This window comes from Thermobia domestica, chromosome 15, assembly GCF_964235325.1.
Source record: "Thermobia domestica chromosome 15, izTheDome1.hap1.1, whole genome shotgun sequence".
NCBI classification, from domain to species: Eukaryota; Metazoa; Arthropoda; class Insecta; order Zygentoma; family Lepismatidae; genus Thermobia; species Thermobia domestica.
Window position 1 is genome coordinate 43,781,495 of NC_137468.1, and position 19,079 is coordinate 43,800,573.

The following is a 19,079-nucleotide window of genomic DNA, read 5'->3' on the forward strand; positions in this document are numbered from 1 at the left end:
CTATGTACAATATAAAGTCCCATTAATGAGATGCACGCAAAACTTAAATGTTGTTCATAGCCTATAAAGGAATAAAATACATACATGAAATACAATATACATCAAAATTATATTAATACTCTCGTATTACGCTCGGTGTTTACCCAATAAATTCATAGAAGTTATATAATAATTAAAAAGAATGCTAATTAATAAGCAATTAATTTGATCACAAAATACCATATATTTAAATATTGATATGCAAATGTGCACTCATCTGCATTTTGATATACAGATGAAGGAGAGGGCACTCGGCCGTCTACAAATCCCTGTCAAAATATAGGAAATTACAACCAGGCAGGGACGTGTAGTGCATATTACCGCTGTTACCGGCGGTGACGATAAAAAATATGACAGTTTTTCGTTGTTTCCATATGTCTAAATTTCATCATCAACATGGGAAGATGTTTATATATTTTCCTTTTCTTTTTTTTTACAAAGAAAAAGTTCGGACGGTCCATGTGGCATTTACACTGCCAGCCCCAAATATATACATACTGTTGTTCCTACCGCAGATTTCAGAGGTAACGCTAACCCCGGTAGCGGTCATTCACTCCAGAAGCACGGTCATTCACTCCAGAAGCACCTTTCAACGTGCCAGCCTGAAGCATCCTGCGCTCTCGTATTTGGACGTTCGGAATGGCCCTTATGTTACCGTTCGGCTGAGTGGAAGAGGAAAAAATAGGAACGTTCCCTGTCAAAACAAAGAGAATCTAGAATATCATCAGCATGTTTATTCTGCTCGCTCTCCTCTCGCTATAGAGGATCGAGCTGGCAGTGTGATTCAACTATACTGTTTCGTTTGCTTCATAATCGAAGTATGGAAACCTGTCTGTAATTTCTGTATTCGTAAAGTTATTTATTTCATTGTCTTAACAGTATACAATTTCATAGTAATGATAATTAAAGAGAAGTAAATATGTTTCCCTGCGCTTCTAATTCGAATACTTATTATTATTATTTAGAATTTATGTTAAGTTGAAAATATTTTGTTTTTAATTTAGTATAGAATACTTTCGATTCAGCAAATTTCCAGCTCTAGACTGTACCCTACTAATTCAATTTACACTTTGATGCAGTTGGATGTGTTGCAAAAGAACTGTGCAATTGTATTCATCCTACCGTACTTTGACTGTTCGTTTTTTTTCTTTCACAGTCTGACTAGCTTTCAATATGGAAAATTTGTTGCTCAAACTTACGATGGAGCTTCGGTTATGGTTGGTGAGGTAGGAAGCAGCAGCTCTTGTTAAACAAAGATATACAGAAATTTATTTTTTCCATTGCCATGTCCATACGCTTAATTTAGTGTTAGAAAAGCCCGTTGACTGTACAGCCAGCCACAAAAGTAATCCCCCCATAAGAGCTCTAATTCCATTACTTCGGGTCCAGGTAATTTGCAGTTGTGAGAACGCCTAGACAAATGCAACCCAACTTACACGTACATTTTCTCAGTACTGACAGCAGTTGGTAGCTCTGATCCAGGTGTTTATGCGAGTAAAATTGTAAAGTAGGTGACTAACGAAACAGTTGTCCATTCTAAGATCAATCTCTTTGGTTCAGAGCGTGTTGTCCAATGAGCATGATATGTTAATCTCAATATTGCTGTGTATGTGATGTATTTTTTCATTATATACTGTATAATCAAAGAAATAAAAACATTGATCACATATGACTCAGAAAATTCTTGAAAGTAGCTGAAAATATCAAATCTAAAACAACTGCTGGAAATAACTTTGTAAATGATTGCCTCCATTGAGAGACCTTCTCCAATACTCCTCATTATAACATCTTCTTCTTTCTGGACGAGAGATCTTACTTAACACACTGAGTATGCATGGATATTGAAATTGAAACAAGAAAACTTGAAAAAGCTTCAGCCCGGCCGGGACACAAATCTGCGTCCACCAAATAGAAGTTCAATACGCTAACAATTCACCCAAAGCGCCATTTAAATTTCCACCTAAACTAACACCTAATTAAAATCGTTTCATGGAAAAATATAAACAAAATACTCAAATATAAGAAAAAATACACAAACAAAATATAAATAAATATATAAACAAGAAAATATAAGCAACTTTTGTGCGTGTCTTAATGACTTACTCGAGATTTCCTTGTTTAACTCAAAAACAAGTTTTATACACGTTGCTCAATGAAGAAAGTATCACGAAATGTTTTTCAGTTGAGCCTACGTCATCGGCAGAGCCGTAACTTGTGTGGGGGGGCAACTGCTCCCCAGACAAGCTCCCCGCCGTTTGAAGGGGACCATTTTCAGACAAAATTTTCTTACTCCATATACGATAGGAACATGAAATTAGAAATGAAGCATCAAATCGGGTCGCTACATTGCATAAACAAAACAGCACACAAAAGGCAAATAGAACAAACATGAGTAATGGACCCATTGAGTAATATTTATTCGTATGGCTTTGAGATTTATCAATATTATCCGATTATCCCCTTAATAATTTTGCCATGAATGTAATGGGCCCAGGGAGTAACTAACAGAACCACAGACCTTGCCGTGCGGAAGGGCCCACAGGCTTCGGTGTGCCCATAAAGATTAAGAGAAAGTTGGAGGGAAGGGGCCCAATAATTAAAAATCAGCTTTTTCTAGGAGCCCAAATAAGCTTATTAATGCTTTCCCCCCGTCCCCCCGCAGATAAGAGTTGAGTTGATTTTGAGTTTAACGTCCCGTTAAGCAGCGAGACTATATGATACGTGGACCTACTGATTAACGTGAAATCCTAACCACATGAGCTCCCGCCGGGAATTGAACCCGGGTCTCCCACACCAAACACACCCCCCAGAAAAGAATCTAAGTTACGGCGCTGGTCATCAGTTGCAGGGATGGTCCCAACTTACGTTAAATTTCGTCTTTAATATAACTTCTAATTTCCAAAGAAGAAAAGACGACATAAATTATTTTCACATTCTTTAAGTTCTATCAACACATGTAGAAATAGACAGTTCTATGTTTATATTCTATAACTAATAGTTTATTTTCTTATGTTCAAATAAGAAGTTTGTGGCAAATTGAGGCCACATGACCATGAGGCTGCTTGCTGATCACGAGGCGCAATCAACTAGGTTTTCGAATTCCTCTGAAGAGCAAGGTCGGAATTTTAATTGTCCTCAGTATTTCTGTGTTCGTGTTCCTGTAGTGTTTGAAATACGTCGAAAGGAGATGAGGTGCCAGTGGTGAACAATACTCCGGTTGGAGCGATTTGTTTAAAAGAAATTGTTAAAGCAGGAAACTCCGATTGCAGCTACTTGGGTTCAAATCCCGTCGTGGTAATTATTAAGTTTTCTGAATAGGAAGATAATGTTTATGTAATTGGTGTTGTAATTATGTTATTCCTTGATTATTATTATTATTATTATTATTATTATTATTATTATTATTATTATTATTATTATTATTATTATTATTATTATTATTATTATTATTATTATTACAGAAGAAAAGAAAAGCTAACATAGTCGAAGGTATTCATAGTAACAGAAAAGATATAGAGTATTTCAGATGTTTCTTAGGTTTATACATGAACGCAATAATATTATTACGTTTACGGATTTACAGACAGAATTATCATTTTATGACAAAAAATGGAATATAAAAATTTGTTAGCTGATGACAGTTTCGCCCTTCTTCTAAGTAGAAAGGAGAGGTGACATCTGAAATAGGATCATTCTCGTGACTAGGGATACCTATTGTAAGTTCGATCACTATTAGCAATTTGTGCACAGTTACAAACAATTCCTTGGAACTCAATTTTGGACCATATTACAGCAGTAAGTACGAGTTTAGCCCTTATGTGTTCACCAATTCTTGTCCAAACACGTTATTTACCAGACAGTTACGAAGGTTGATACAGATGACGTAATTTTGTGTTATTGGCGTTTCACCTGTAAAGGAAATTGTCTCAACTCTTAGACCCCGAGAAATTGAATATTTTTCATGTTAGTATACATCAGAAGTATCAGTTTTGTAGATTGTAAAAATTTAGTGCATTGCCACACCCGGAATCGATCTCGCGTCCCCAACATTACGAAACTAACGCTTAAGTCACTACTCTGAAACAACACTGTTCTGGGATAAGGAAAAATGGAGCTGTAGTGAATTCAGTAACTACACACTTTTACGATTCTAGTGTAATAATGCTGAAACTTTCTGATTTCAGTCGTAATAAAATAGTAAATTATTATGCAGAAAGAATAGTCCAAAGAAGTCAACTTTAAATTGGCAACTCATATGTACGGAGGCGCTGCCATATGCTCTCGCCTCGGGCAATGATTTTTCACGGCACGACATTGGTTTCTGGTGTTTCATATCACTGGATTATTTTTTAAGTTAATTCATGTAACGAACCTCTCTGCTCACTGCATTGTAGACAGCATCTTCTGACGAGACAAAACGCCAATGAATCACAAGATTACTTCCCCAAAATTTGTTAAATCGCCTATATGTGTGATTTGATTACAGTAAGGTGAGTCTAAAAACCACTAAAAAAAGAACCAGAAAATTATCCCGGAGGAGGTACAAACCACGAACCTTATGATTACTGAGTGGGTGTTTTTCCTACTTCGCCACGGAGACGGTGAAGGAGACATCGCTTGTAAAGGGATAAATCGTTGAGATCGTTTTAATTTGATCAGAGTGCTCTTTTAACCGTATATATGAGACGATAACTGTTTGGGATAAGATAAAATGCGTTCGCCATGTAATTTTATAACAAAATGACGCGTGTCTATTTACTTTATTTCATAGTTCTCCCATACTCACTTTCTAATGATCGAGGACAGTTGCCATCTAAATTCATACAATTATCGCACTCAAGATTTTACACTTCATAAAGTTGAGGCAGTGGTTATTCTTGACCCCAGGAGCTCACTTTAGGAATAATTCGTCAGGAAAAAATAATATATAATAATAACCTCATGCACATGACTGGCGATAGTTCATGTTGGTCCATTCGCGATGCTCCGCGACGAATCGAAGGAGCGCGGACCAAAACGAAGTCCTCGCTGCGACGCGGTAGGAACTTCAACACCCCGACACGAGATATCTGTTTCGACTCCATTAAACCCTGCTGGCAGTGGGACACCGTCTCGTCTCTATATTGAGGATCGACGTTTACCCGCAAGTGGGCCTCTAGGTGTTGGTGACATTTACGGCATGGAGTAGGTCCATTTTCATGTAGCGTCGCCTTTGAAGGGACGTTAAACTCAAAATCAACTGAACAAAAAATACAGTGCTTCGCATCATATATCTATATATGCTTACCATGCGCTTTATAATAATTGCTGAAAGCTTGTTTATTATACGAAGCGCTTAGAGCACAGGGCAGTGAACCCATTAAGTTGTGAGAAAAATAGACATAAAATTTGTAATGTAAGCTTCTGTATGTTGGTCTACGTACCTTGATTTTGGAGTTTCAAATTTCATCTGCTTCATCGATAATTCGATAATTCAACAAGGAAATAATTAGACCATGATAATTTAATTGAAATTCATCGAAAGTTTGCCCATGACAAACACTTTACCCCTTTATATCGTAAAGGTCAGATCCATCATTATTGTAACAGAGCGGTGCTTGAGGGATTAACCGTAGAAATTCAAACTCCGATTAGTTAGAATTTGACATCCTGGTTTTATTACAAATATAAACTCTTTACTTCGTAGAAAAGAGGAGTGGATCATGTGTCAGAGTTCATGACGATGTGTTTTGGTGGGTCAGTGGTTCATTGTGGGTGGTATGTCGGAGTGGGACATGGTGGGTAGTGGGTCAGAGAGGGCCAAGTTGGGTGGTGGATCATAGGTCAGAGTAGGTCGCGGTGGGTGGTGGGTCAAGTTTTCATTGACCTACGCCATCTCTGGTCAAATCTGTAAAACCAAACCAAAGAGCAATACTACTACACAAAACACTCAACATCTTAGCTATTCATGACAAACTATTGCATGATCCGAATAACTCTAGTATATCCACAAACCATCATTTGTCATATTTTACAGAAATACGTCATGCCTTTCTGACAACCTGATATTTGAAATGTTGTTAATACGCAAAGTTCATTGATCTCATCACTCATTCACTTATTCTCTTATGGTCATCACAACCTTTAGGGTGCTTCCCGTAGATATGGAAAGGTGAAATGTAGTATCCAGTCTTGGTGTAGCGTGCAAGTAAACCAATGAAAAGCAACAGGATAATATTTCCCTCCTCCAAACCCCCTGAAGTGGAATGTGTTCATTGTTCAACAAAAAGACTTGAAATCCAATCAGAAAATTCATAAGATATAACATATGTAGCCAAGTCTCGACTTTGCAATAATAATAATAATAATAATAATAATAATAATAATAATAATAATAATAATAATAATAATAATAATAATAATAATAAAGAAATAACAGAATTACAAAATTGATTACGTAAAAAATACCTTCCAATTAAGAAAAAATGATAGCCACGACGACGGGCCGTAACTTGTGGGGACAGAGGGCCACTGCCCCCCACCCCCAGGGAAGCTCCCCGCCGTTCAAGGGATTCTCATTTTAAGACAAAATTGTTTTACTCCATAAACGATACGAAAATGAAATTGTAAGTGAAGCATGAAACAGGTTCACTATATTATATAAACAGAACAGCACACTAAATGTAAATAAAACAATAATGAGACGTGGGACCATTTCCGTAAAAAAAAGTCTACTATTAGAGGCATTAGAAATAATATATATTCGTATATTATTGTCAGATTTGTCAATATTGTCCCCTTAATGAATTTATCGTGTATGGAACGGACCAAGAGGTATAACTAGCGACCCCGCAGACCTTAGTGTGCGGGACATTCCATAAAATTTCAGATATCCTCTGATCTTATTGGCCGATCCAAATAGGATATCAAGAGTCATGACATACATATAGCGGGAATTAAGGCAAACTGCTGTCGGCCCTCGTGGTCGAGTGTTCTAGGGCAACATAGTAGTAATGAAAACACATTTTGGCGTGGGTTCAAACCTTGCCCAAGGATTTTTTAAATTTTCATAACATTTTTTCATTAAAATAAGCTTGCAGTTTTACTATACGGAACCATAGTAATAATAATAATAATAATAATAATAATAATAATAAGTAGAAATAGTAGTTTTAGTAGTAGTAGCATCATTGATAATAATTATATTGTTTATGTAGGATACTTGAAGAAAGTACTTGAAACTACACACAGCATTTGGCTCGATTTTCTTCGTTTTGACTCGACTTGAATCGAAACTCGAGTCAAATTCGAGTCAGGTTGGAGGAAATTTTTTGAGTTGAGTTCTCGAGTCGAGCTGAAAGATGTCTTTTTTGAGTCGAGTCGAGTTTGAATGAAAACTCGCTCGAACTCGCTCGTGCCCATCCCTACAATTCTTCTTCACCTTCTAGTTTCCAAAGAAGAAAAGACGATAGAAATTATTTCAACATTCTTTGAATTATATCAACACGTCTAGAAATAGTGTGTGCTATGATTATCTAACACAAATACTAGTTTATTTTCTTGTCTTTGTCTGAGGAATTGATGACAAAGTGTGAGAGCAGAAAACTGCCATTACAGTCACCCGGGTTCGAATCTCGGTGTGGCATTTATTATTTTTTCTTGATTGGAAGATATTGTGTACGTAATTGGTATTGTAATTCTGTTGTTCCTTTATTATTATTATTATTATTATTATTATTATTATTATTATTATTATTATTATTATTGTTGTTGTTGTTGTTGTTGTTGTTGTTGTTGCAAAGTCGAGACTTGGCTCCACATTTTATATTTTTTGAATTTTTTGATTGGATTTCACGAGTTTTTGTTGAACAAACAACACACTACATTGAAGGGGACTTGGCGCAGGGAAATATCATCCTGTTGCCTTTTATTTGTTTACTTCCATGCTACACGAAGCCTGGATACTACATTTCACCTTTCTATATCTACAGGAAGTACCCTAAAGGTTTTGATGATCATAAGAGAGTAAGGTTCGTTAAATTAATTTACTTAAAAAAATAAGACAGTGCCCTGAAATACCAGATTCCATTCATTAAAAGTATCTGTCCAATGCCGTGCCGTGAAAAATCAGGGCCCGAGGCGAGAGCATATGGCAGCGTCTACGTACATATGAGTTGTCAATTTAAAGTTGACTTTTCTGGACTATTCTTTCTGCATAATACTTTACTATTTTATCACGTCTGAAATCAGAAAGTTTCAGCATTATTACACTAGAATCGTAAAAGTGTGTAATTAGTGAATTCACTCAAGCTCCATTTTTCATTCTTCCAGAACAGTGATGTCTTTGAGTAATGGCTTCAGCGTTAGTTTCGTAATGTTGGGGACGCGAGTTCGATTAACGGTATGGCAATTCAGTAAATTTTTACAATCTACAAAACTGATACTTCTGATGTATAGTAAGATGAAAAATATTCAATTTCTCGGTGTCTAAGAGTTGAGACAATTTCCTTTACAGGTAAAACGCCAATAACACAAAATTACGTCATCCGTATCAACTTCATTCGTAACCGTCTGGCAAGTAACGTGTCTGGACAAGAATTGATGAACACATAAGGGCTAAACACGTCCTTACTGCTGTAGTATGGACAAAAAAGGAGTTCCAAGGAAACGTTCGTAGCTATGCACAAATTGCTATTAGTAATCGAACTTACAATTGGCATCACAAGTCACGAAAATGGTCCTGTTTAACATGTCACCTCACCTTTCTACTTAGAATTGCGAAACAAAATGCATTACTTTATCAGCTAACAAATCTGTATATTCCATTTCTTGTTATAAAATGATAATTCTATCTGTAAATCCGTAAACGTAATAATATTATTGCGTTCAATGGTAAACCTAAGAAACATCTGGCGTACTCTATATTTTTTCTGTTACTATGAATACTTTCGACTATGTTACTTTTTGTTTCCATTGTGGTAATAATAATAAAAATAATTATAAGAAGAAGAAGAAGAAGAAGAAATATAATGATAATAATAAATATAATAATAATAATAATAATAATAATAATAATAATAATAATAATAATAATAATAATAATAATAATAAAGAAATAACATAATTACAACACCAATTACATAGAAATTATCTTCCCATTCAGAAAAATTACTAATTACCACGACGGGATTTGAAACCAAGTAGCTGCAATGAGAGTTTCTTGCTTTCACATTTTTTTTTTCAAGAAATCTCCCCAACCGGCGTATTGTTCGCCACTGGCACCTCATGTGCTTTCGCCGTATTCCAAACACTATAGGAACACGAACACAGAATTACTGAGGACCATTAAAGTTCCGATCTTGCTCTTCAAAGGAATTCAAACCAATAGTGAATTGCGACTCATGATCACTAGCCGAACGACCGGGATCACTCAGTTAGTGCCAGCGATTCAATTTGCCACAAACTCCTCATATGAATATAAGAAACTACACTAGTAGTTATGCAACATAAACATAGAACTGTCTATTTCTACACGTGTTATTACAATTTAAGGAATGTGAAAACAATTTCTGTCGTCTTTTCTTTTTTTGAAATTAGAATTTATATTAAAGACGAAATGTAATGTAAATCGAGACCATACCTGCAACTGATGACAGGTGCCGTAACTTAGATTCTTTTCTGGGGGGGGGCTTTGGCGAGGGAGGCTCGGGTTCAGTTCGCGGTGGGAGCTCATGTGTTTCGGATTCCACGTTAATCAGTAGGTCCACGTCTCATATAGCGTCGCTGCTGAACGGGACGTTAAACTCAAAATCAACTCAACTCTTTTCTGGGGGAGCAGGCATTAATAACCTTATTTAGGCCCCTAGAAAAAGTTAATTTCTAATTATTGGGCCTCCTCTCTCTCTAACTTTCTCTTAATCTTTATGGGCCCACCGGAGACTCCCACACGGCTAGGTCTGCGGTTCCGTTAGTTACTCCCTGGGCCCATTCCATACACGACAAAATTATTAAGGAGACAATATTGATAAACCTCAAAGCCATACGAATAAAAATTACCCAAATGGGTTTACGACTCATTTTTGTTCTATTTACCTTTTGTGTGCACTTTGTTTATCTAATGTAGCTATCCTATATAATAGTTAATTTCTAATTTCATGTTCGTATCGTATATGGGGTAAGAAAGTTTTGTCTGAAATTGGGCCCCTCGAACGGCGGGGAGCATCTCTGGGGGCAGTTGCCACCGCCCCCCCAACAAGTTAGGCTCTGCTGATGACGTAGGCTCAACTTGAAGAACATTTCGTTGTACTTTCTTCATTGAGCAACGTGTACAAAATTTGTTTTTGAGTTAAACAAGGAAATCTCGAGTAAGTCATTAAGACACTCACACAAGTTGCTTATATTTTCTTATTTATATTTTTATTTATATTTTGTTTATTTTGTTTGTTTTTGTTATATTAGAGTATCTTGTTTATATTTTTTCACGAGACGACTTTAACTAGGTATTAGTTTGGGTGGAAGTTTAAATGGCGCTGTGGGTGAGTGGTTAGCGCATTGAACTTCTATTAAGTAGAGTCCCGGCCAGACTGAAGCTTTTTCAAGTTTTCTTGTTTCAATTTCAATGTCAATGCATACTCAGTGTGATAAGGAAGATCTTCTCTCCTCCAGAGAGAAAATCATGTTCGAATGAATAGAATTGGAGAAGGTATGTCAATGGAGGCAATCATTTACAAAGTTATTTCCAGTAGTTGTTCTAGATTTGATATTTTCAGCTACTTACAAGCATTTTCTGATTCATATGCGATCAGTGTTTTTATTTCTTTGTTTATACAGTATATAATGAAAAAATATATTACATACAAAAATAAATACATTACATACATTAAATACAGCTATATTGAGATTAACACACGATGTTCATTGGACAACACGCTCTGAACCAGAGAGATTGATCTTTTAGAATGGGGAACTGTTTCGTTAGTCACCTACTTTACTATTTTACCCGCATAAACACCTGGATCAGGCCTACCAACTGGTGTCAGTGCCGAGAAAAGGTACGTGTAAGTTGGGTTGCATTTGTCTAGGCGTTCTCACAACTGCAAATGACGTGGAAACCAAGTAATAGAATTAGAGCGCTTAAGGGGGGAATTACTTTTGTGGCTGGGTGTACAGACATTAAACATATTCTTCAGCTTCATCCATCAATATTGAGAAACTTGCAAAGAATGCTCCCTCTGAATTTCCGTTAGATTTTCCAAAATATATTTTTTTTACCGTAAAGGAATAGAAATTAAAATGTCATTTGTGTGGTCCTATACAGAATAAAATTTTAAAAGTTTACAATTATTCACGGAAATTAATGATAACATCCATTTCGAACATTTTTAAAGCAATATATTCAAATTTCATTTCTTCCCGATATATGAAACGTAAATAGTTGTTAACTTCCATATGTAAAAAAAAAGAAAAGAAAAGAAAAAAGAAAGAAAGAAATAGAAAAAAATAGTAATGTGAATATAGGGCTGCGCCGGATTCTACTTCGCCCCGGGCCGCAAAATCTCTAGTTACTCTGACAGAAAGTAATCATCACAAAACTTAGAGGTTCTTAGTATAGAGCTTGTTCTTATTAATGAGGAAGGCATGGGGTGTTATGACTACGCTATAGAGCTGCCCCTGGAGAGGACAAATGCGATCTGAAATCCATGTTAGATTTTTAAATCAGTGTCTCATACAATCTCGATTGAAAGAAACATTGAAATTCAGAATCCGTTTCATGTTTCCGATTACTGTAAATTTCACAGCGTTGCTTGAAGCAGTGGCGAATCCAAGACGAATTTCTGGGAGGGAGGGGGGATGTAATACTGTTCGGAATGCATGACGTTCTAGCATGCGTAGTTTTCATAGAAGTTGGGTGGTTCGGCAATCCATGCAGGAAAACCGTGCGTAGGGACTGTGCGCAAGAAAGCTTTGTACGTATTGAGAACTGTATGTGGTTGGAGGCCCCAAGTAGTGCCGGTGAAGCGCTTGAGAAGGTTCAAACGTTGGTAGGCTTTGGTCGCGACTTTCTGAAGATATGGTTTCCATGTAAGATGTGTGTCATAGATTATGCCAAGATAGGTAACTGTGCGAATAGGAACTACGGGAGTATCATGAACGTGAAGAGAAAGCAATGATGGGTTTCTGTGGACTTTGGAGCGTTTACGTGGTGGAATGAAAGTGATAGCTTGTGTTTTGGTCGCGTTAATAGAGAGACTCCACGTAGTACACCAGCGAGTGAAACGATTAATAGCTTCCTGCAGGTCCTGATTAATCTGGCGAATAGTGTTTCCTAAGGCGAGCAATCCAGTGTCATTGGCATATTGAAAAAGATATATATCAGGAAGAAGCGGAGGAAAATCAGCTACAAAAAGGATGTACAAAAGAGGTGAGAGAGCTAAACCTTGAAGTACACCCGACAAAAGAAAAATAGGATGAGATAACTGACCATTAATGGAGACGTAGGAAATGAGACCCACCAGAAAGTGATAGATGAAACGAATATAAACAACAGGAAGTTTGAAATGTATGAGCTTAGAGAAGTGCGAGGTGCCAAACTTTGTCCAAGGGTTTTTGCAGAACAAACAACAGAAGGCAGGAAGGTTTGATGGAATTATAATGTGACGTGATGAGACTGGTGAGGCGAAGAAGCTGATCATTAATTGAATACGAAGGACGGAATCCTGCTTGGTGAATAGGAAGAAGATGTATAGTTTCGAGATATGGATGTAATCTTTTAACGATGATGTGCTCCAGGACTTCAGTAAAAGTGGATGTCAACTGAATAGGGCGGTAAGATGATGTAGCAGTAGGGGGCTTGTTAGGTTTCAGAAACATGAGTGTTTTGGAAGTTTTCCAGTCTGTCGAATAAAAAGCAGGTTCGAAGGATGAATGTGTAGATGAGTGTAAGCAGATTGAGAAACAATAATGGACCTTCTTTAATGTGGCGATATGTAATATTATCAAAGTCTGGGACGGAATTTCTTTTGCGATTTACAACAGTCATGATTTCATCGGCAGTAACAGATATGGTAAGAGGATGATGTGGAAGTGAATGAGTGACGTCGGGCTGTAAGTGAGGAGATGCGAGATTCAGGCGATCTGTTGGATGTAGAGTGATGAGAGTGGAGGGTGCTGCAGGTGTAAAGATATCTTGCAAGTAATCAGCAAAGGCGTTAGCTTTCTCCAGGTCAGTTTGGAGTTGTACATTATTATGAAGAAGAGGGTAAGAAGGCTTAGTGTATTTGCCACAGAGAGCATGGAATCGTTTCCACAATTTGGTTGGGTGGCTGATTTCGTTGAGATCATTGCAGGTCTTAACCCAATTGCATAGTTTGTACGCTTTGATGTAATTGCGAACAGTGCGCTGTAGTTGAGTGTGATGATGGAGGATTTCAGGGTTCCTAGTACGGAGGTAATCAAGGTATAACTGACGGGAGCGGCGAATCATGGATAAGTATTGAGGTGGAAGATGTGGTTTATAGGGAGTAGAGTTAGTAATTGGAACATACAGTTCGGAGGCACGTCTGAGAGTCGAGTTTATGGTAGTGATGCTGTCGTACAATTGCTCTTTTGTAGCAGGTGGTGTGTGATGTTGTAAAGACTGAGAAATGTAGTCACGGTATTTTTGCTAATCAGTTTATCGTATCGAAGTGTTGGCCGTGGAGGTGGCAGATTAGCAAATTTAGGGGCCTGGGTATGACGATACGTCAGCTTAATAGGTGCGTGATCGCTGCCAAGTAGTGCTAGAACGTCAGCGGTGCAACGGGAAACAAGAGTATTGTGATGACTATATCGGGAGTTGTCTGGGAAATAAGGCGAGATGGGGATGGTAAAGCGTGAATGATGCCTGTTGTATTTGAAGCAACAGATTGCGTGAACATGATACGTTCGTTGTCTGTACGACTATGAAGATTGATATCTGCCATGATGATGTAATGCTTGTATGTATTGGATATATCTTGTAGAAAATGAAGTGGAATCGGATGACCTGGCCTGACGTAAATGGTAATGAGTGTGATGGCTATATTCGGGAAATATAATGTAGTTATTACATACTCAGGGAGATTGAGGATTGGTTTAGAATGACGTCTATATGGAAGGTTGTGGTAAAAGCCAATTGCTGCCCCACCGTTTGCTCGCTGAGCGGGAAGAGTGTTGTCACAACGGAGGATGTTATAGCATGATATATGGCTAGTATCCGATCGTTTGAAAAAAATTTCATTGAGTAGAAATGCATTTACTTTTTCCTCGATTACAAGCGTTTCGAAAAGAAGTTTGTTTTTCAAAAAGGAACGGATATTAATAGAGACACTAAAGCCATGATGATATGCTGTAAGAGTTGGCTGTTAAGAATAAGACGGAAGATGTGACGTATGAAAATGAGCATCGGTATTAGAGTATGTTGCGTTCAAAGAGACGTGAAAAATGATACGGGGTGCATGAATGATTTGTTGCAGGATGTATGGACGGATAAAAGGGTGGATGTTTTTCAAGGCAAGTGTAGTAAAAGCGAGAAGTTTATTTATAGTAACAGAGTGGAATCAATGGGGAAATCCGTGTTGGTAGAAGAATCATGAGTGCGAAATGGGGCAACTAATTCAGATCGAGTACTTTCAGGTTAAGGTTTTCCTTTGCACTTGTAAATGTAAGTGGAGTGTTGTTCGTTACAGGTAGCACAACGGGGTGGAAGTTCTAAATTCGGACAAGTACGGGTAGGGTGGGTGTCTGTTCAGTAGCCACATATGGCAGTGTTGCGACAATTGACAGTGGTGTGCTGATTGTATGCTTGGCACCTTTCGCAACGAATTGGAAGTGGCGGTGATAATCGGGAGGGTTCTACACGATGACGTTTTTATATATCGTAGCGCTATGTGCGAGCATGATGTCAATTGTTTCTTGCGATGTTGTTAAGACTCGCATCATGTAAGTGGGTCCCTGATCGTTCCGGATGCGGAGTACTTTGGTGATGGTGAAGCCTTCTAGTTTCAGCTCTTCAGAAACTTCCTCATCCGTGTATGTGGGATTCCTGATAACAACGGAGAGAAGAGGAGGCTTTTTCGGAGGTGGTGGTTGTTTTCGGCGAGAGGAACTGAGGGTGTCAATTTTGGCTGTTTTCCCAAAGATTTCGAAAGATGCCTTTTTTCGTACAGTAGTAGCGAAATGTGGGTCTGTATATTTCAAGATTTCCCATTGCGGGATTTGACAACTTTAGTAAGATTAATACTTGGTAGATATTTACGAACTTGAAGAACTACGTATTTGACATTGTCGAATTTTGGATCAAACTTTTGAAGGAGAAAGCAATGAAGCTGTGGTTTTGATACTGATGGAATGACTTGGTTTTGACGTTGATATGAGGATGAAGAGTGAGCGATTTCGGCGCTCATGTCAACTGAAGTTGATGTTCGACTTAAATGTTTCTTTGCTGGCGGTGAGTTCACTAAACGTTCAGCATAGTTCTCGGAATGAATTGGTGATAGCGACCGACTGGAGGCTTTCGAGACGGTGGAGGCAGTGGAGCGTTCAGAAGCTCTGCGATGTCGTGTGCTATCCTTTCGCTTCTCCACCTTCGTGGCATGAGCCGGTGGGGCGAGGAAGACTGCAGGTAGTCCGCCATGCCGACCATCCATCGAAGCCCCATGGATGTGGATCCCCATGGAGAGCAGGAAGCGAGCCGAAGCCCCTAGATTGAAGAACGAACGAGATGCAGTGTGTGATGATTATGAAAGAAGATGTAGGTAAGGTGACCCGTTTGGATAGCCACCAAGGTTGGAACAGTTCTCTGGACAAACCCGTGACACTACACCCCCTTAGCTTGATTAGTTTGGAGAATAGTGTTCAAAGGAATGACACAGAAAAAAAGCCACGGATCAGGAACAGGAAGGATGTCTCAAAAATCGCTATTAGTGATGAGCAAATGCAAGACCAAGACCAAGACCGGGGTGGTCTTGGTCTTGGTCTTGCTCTTGCACTGGAATCCTTGGTCTTGGTCTTGGGCTTGGTTTTGCACACCCAGTCTTGGTCTTGGTCTTGCATGCAAGAGTCTTGCAAGTCTTGCATTTAAAAAATCTCAAGCTTTTCATATGTAAATTTTACTCTGGATATAAGGGATAATAAACTCAATAATGCGCCAATAATAACGGAAATACAATGTATGTTTCTAAATGTAATATAGGTTAACTTGGTGTAAGTATGACGATAGTGTACAACATAGGTGATGACCATTATACTTTTATTGGGTACCCACGCTTCACTACTTATAAGATATGGCTAAATCACAACGTTTCGTAATCTGTTTATATTTTTTAACAGATCCAACACTCCACTGGTTCCCAAACTGGGGAGGCTACCCTTGAGACGCATGAAAGAAAATCAAGACAGCACAGATTATTGAAATACCATGAATTTCAAAATTATTTTTACACTCTAAAGGCGTCAGATTTTTCTTTTCAACCACGATTAGATAATCCTTGTATTAAACAAACTTACAATTAAATATTAAGATTTTGTTTCACTGATTCCAATATGTACTCTATGGGACAGAAACATTCACATTACGCAAAAGCGATTTAAAAAATTGCAGGCTTTCGAAATGTGGGTATGGAGAAAAAAAGGAGAGTAGAACGTAAAACGAACGAGAAGGTGTTAGAAATATTAGTAGTAGGGGAGAAAAAGAAGAATTTTAGATACTATTAAAAAGGAGGAAGAGGAACTGGTTACGATATTGGCTGAGGAGGAACTGTATTATGAGGGACGTGCTAGAAGGTATTGTGGAAGGAAAGGGAGGAAGGGAGCGAAGGAGACTAGTTGAAGGAAGGTATTAAAACAGAAAATTGATACGTCAAGACGAAGGGAATAGCTGAGGAGCACCGAACGTCAAACCTTCTCAGTTGCAGTAAGTAATCTGTCAATAATGGCAGAATAGCTTATGATGATGATGATGATGACATATTTAGCAACATTCACCAAAAAAGAGAGAGAAAATTAAAATAATAATTATTATAATCAAACCTCTTAATATTTTAGAATAATTTGAGTGAAAACTGAAAATGACTCAAATGTCTATGTTTTGTATAAACTCAATTTATATGAATACTTTCGGCCTGTATTAGAAATACAAAATAACGGCATCAAACTCCAAGTTATTTGAAGTCTCACTTGTTAATATGGATTACTAGCATCAATTACCCACTTCGTTGGGTTAAACTAATAATAATAATCATAATAATAATAATAATAATAATAATAATAATAATAATAATAATAATAATAATAATAATAATAATAATAATAATAATAATAATAATAATAATAGAGGAACTGTACCAAATCCGGGCCCGGGTCCATAAAGTGGGCTCCCTCGATTACTGCTCCGGATATTAGCGTAGAATGTTAGAAATACGCTGAGATATAGTTTATCGTTACTGCCACATGCAGCGCTGGTTCCTGTGTTGATCAGTTAATCCTTTGTTCTGTATTCAGCACGTGACTAGTTTTCACGTAGTTAAAAGTTTTGGAGCTCCGGCGAGCAAGTGTTGTTTTCCAAAGCTAGTAAAGAGGTAAGTGAATCAACTATTTATTTATTTAATCTTAATGGTAAGAGGTATGTTTTTATGTAATTAACTAGTAATTTGGACGTAGGGGTGACAAATAATTTGGAGCAAAAGTAAAAACACGTATGGTCGTAAAGTGGGCCCCCTTGTCAGTCCTAAAGCGAGCCCCCTATTATGTTGTGCAACAAGTAAAAAATATGTTTCGTACCAAATTCTCATGACTCATGCAATTTATTTGCAGCTTTCAAGGGGACCAAAATGTCCAAAAGAAGTACGAAACTAAGAATGTGGAATCAAAATGACATGGCTAAGGCCATAGATGCCATACGAAAGAAAACTATGGGTTGGAAGAAAGCTAGCAAAACATTTCAAGTTCCCAGAGCAACTCTTCAAAGGTTATCCAAAGAAAAATATGGAAATCCACTGATGGCGGCTGCGACAAAACTAGGTCGACCAACAATTCTTGGTCCTGAAATAGAAAAAGAGCTTGGAAAATAGTGTTTAGCCATGGAAGCTGCATACGTTGGGCTTACCCGTGAAGATCTTGCGCGTATGGCTCTACAATTAGCGGAACGAAATAACCTGAGACATCCTTTTGGGAAAGAAATGGCTGGAAGAAAATGGGTAAAGCTCTTCCTGAAACGACACAAGAAGACACTTTCGGAAAGGAAACCTACAGGGACGTCTTATGCTAGGGCACTGGGTTTCAGCAAAAACAACACAATTTTTTTTTATGAACTTATCGAAGATGCGTATGCAAAAGCACATTATACGCCGGACAGAATATACAACGTCGATGAAAGTGGAATAGCAATTGTCCAATCTAAGATACCGAAAGTTATTGGCTTACGCGGTAAAAGACAGGTGGCATCTCTTACCTCCGCAGAGCGTGGGCTTCTTATTACGATTGTTATCGCAATGAATGGAGCAGGGTCATATGTTCCACCAATGGTTATCTTCCCTCGCAAAAATATGAACAGTCAGCTTGAGAGAGGTGCTCCGCCAGGAACAATTGTGACAGTACATCCATCAGGATGGATACAAACCGATCTATTCACGAAATGGTTCCAACATTTCATCGATACAGTGAAACCTACGAAAGAGAATCCCGTAGTTCTGATTTTGGACGGTCACTATAGCCACACCCACAATATTGATATCATTGACTTGGCTAGGGAACATCACATCACAATTGTTTCCCTTCCACCCCATTCTACACACAAGATACAACCCCTAGATAGGACTTTATGGGTCCATTGAAAGTGTATTACAACGAAGAAATCAGACAGTGGTTAAAACACAGCAACAGACCTGTTAATGCATATGATGTGATGGAGCTGCTTGGAAAAGCCTACATCAAATGTCAGACGGCTGAATGAGCCATCAATGGGTTTCGAGTGACGGGGATATACCCAATGAATAAGGATACCTTCACTGATGCAGACTTCTTAGAAAACGCTCAAAGTAAGGACA

General features: G+C 37.9%; 1 protein-coding gene across 1 annotated transcript; it reads left to right on the forward strand.

Annotated features, from left to right (window-relative positions):
* The first annotated feature begins 18,113 nt into the window (after positions 1 to 18,113).
* LOC145671473 (uncharacterized) lies at positions 18,114 to 18,866 on the forward strand. Its single transcript, XM_081740667.1, has one exon. The coding sequence runs from the start codon at positions 18,114 to 18,116 to the stop codon at positions 18,864 to 18,866; it is 753 nt and encodes a 250-aa protein (XP_081596793.1).
* Positions 18,867 to 19,079: the final 213 nt, after the last annotated feature.

Coding starts and splice junctions, on each gene's coding strand:
- LOC145671473 (XM_081740667.1), top strand. CDS start 18,114: ATGGAAGCTGCATACGTTGGGCTTACCCGTGAAGATCTTGCGCGTATG.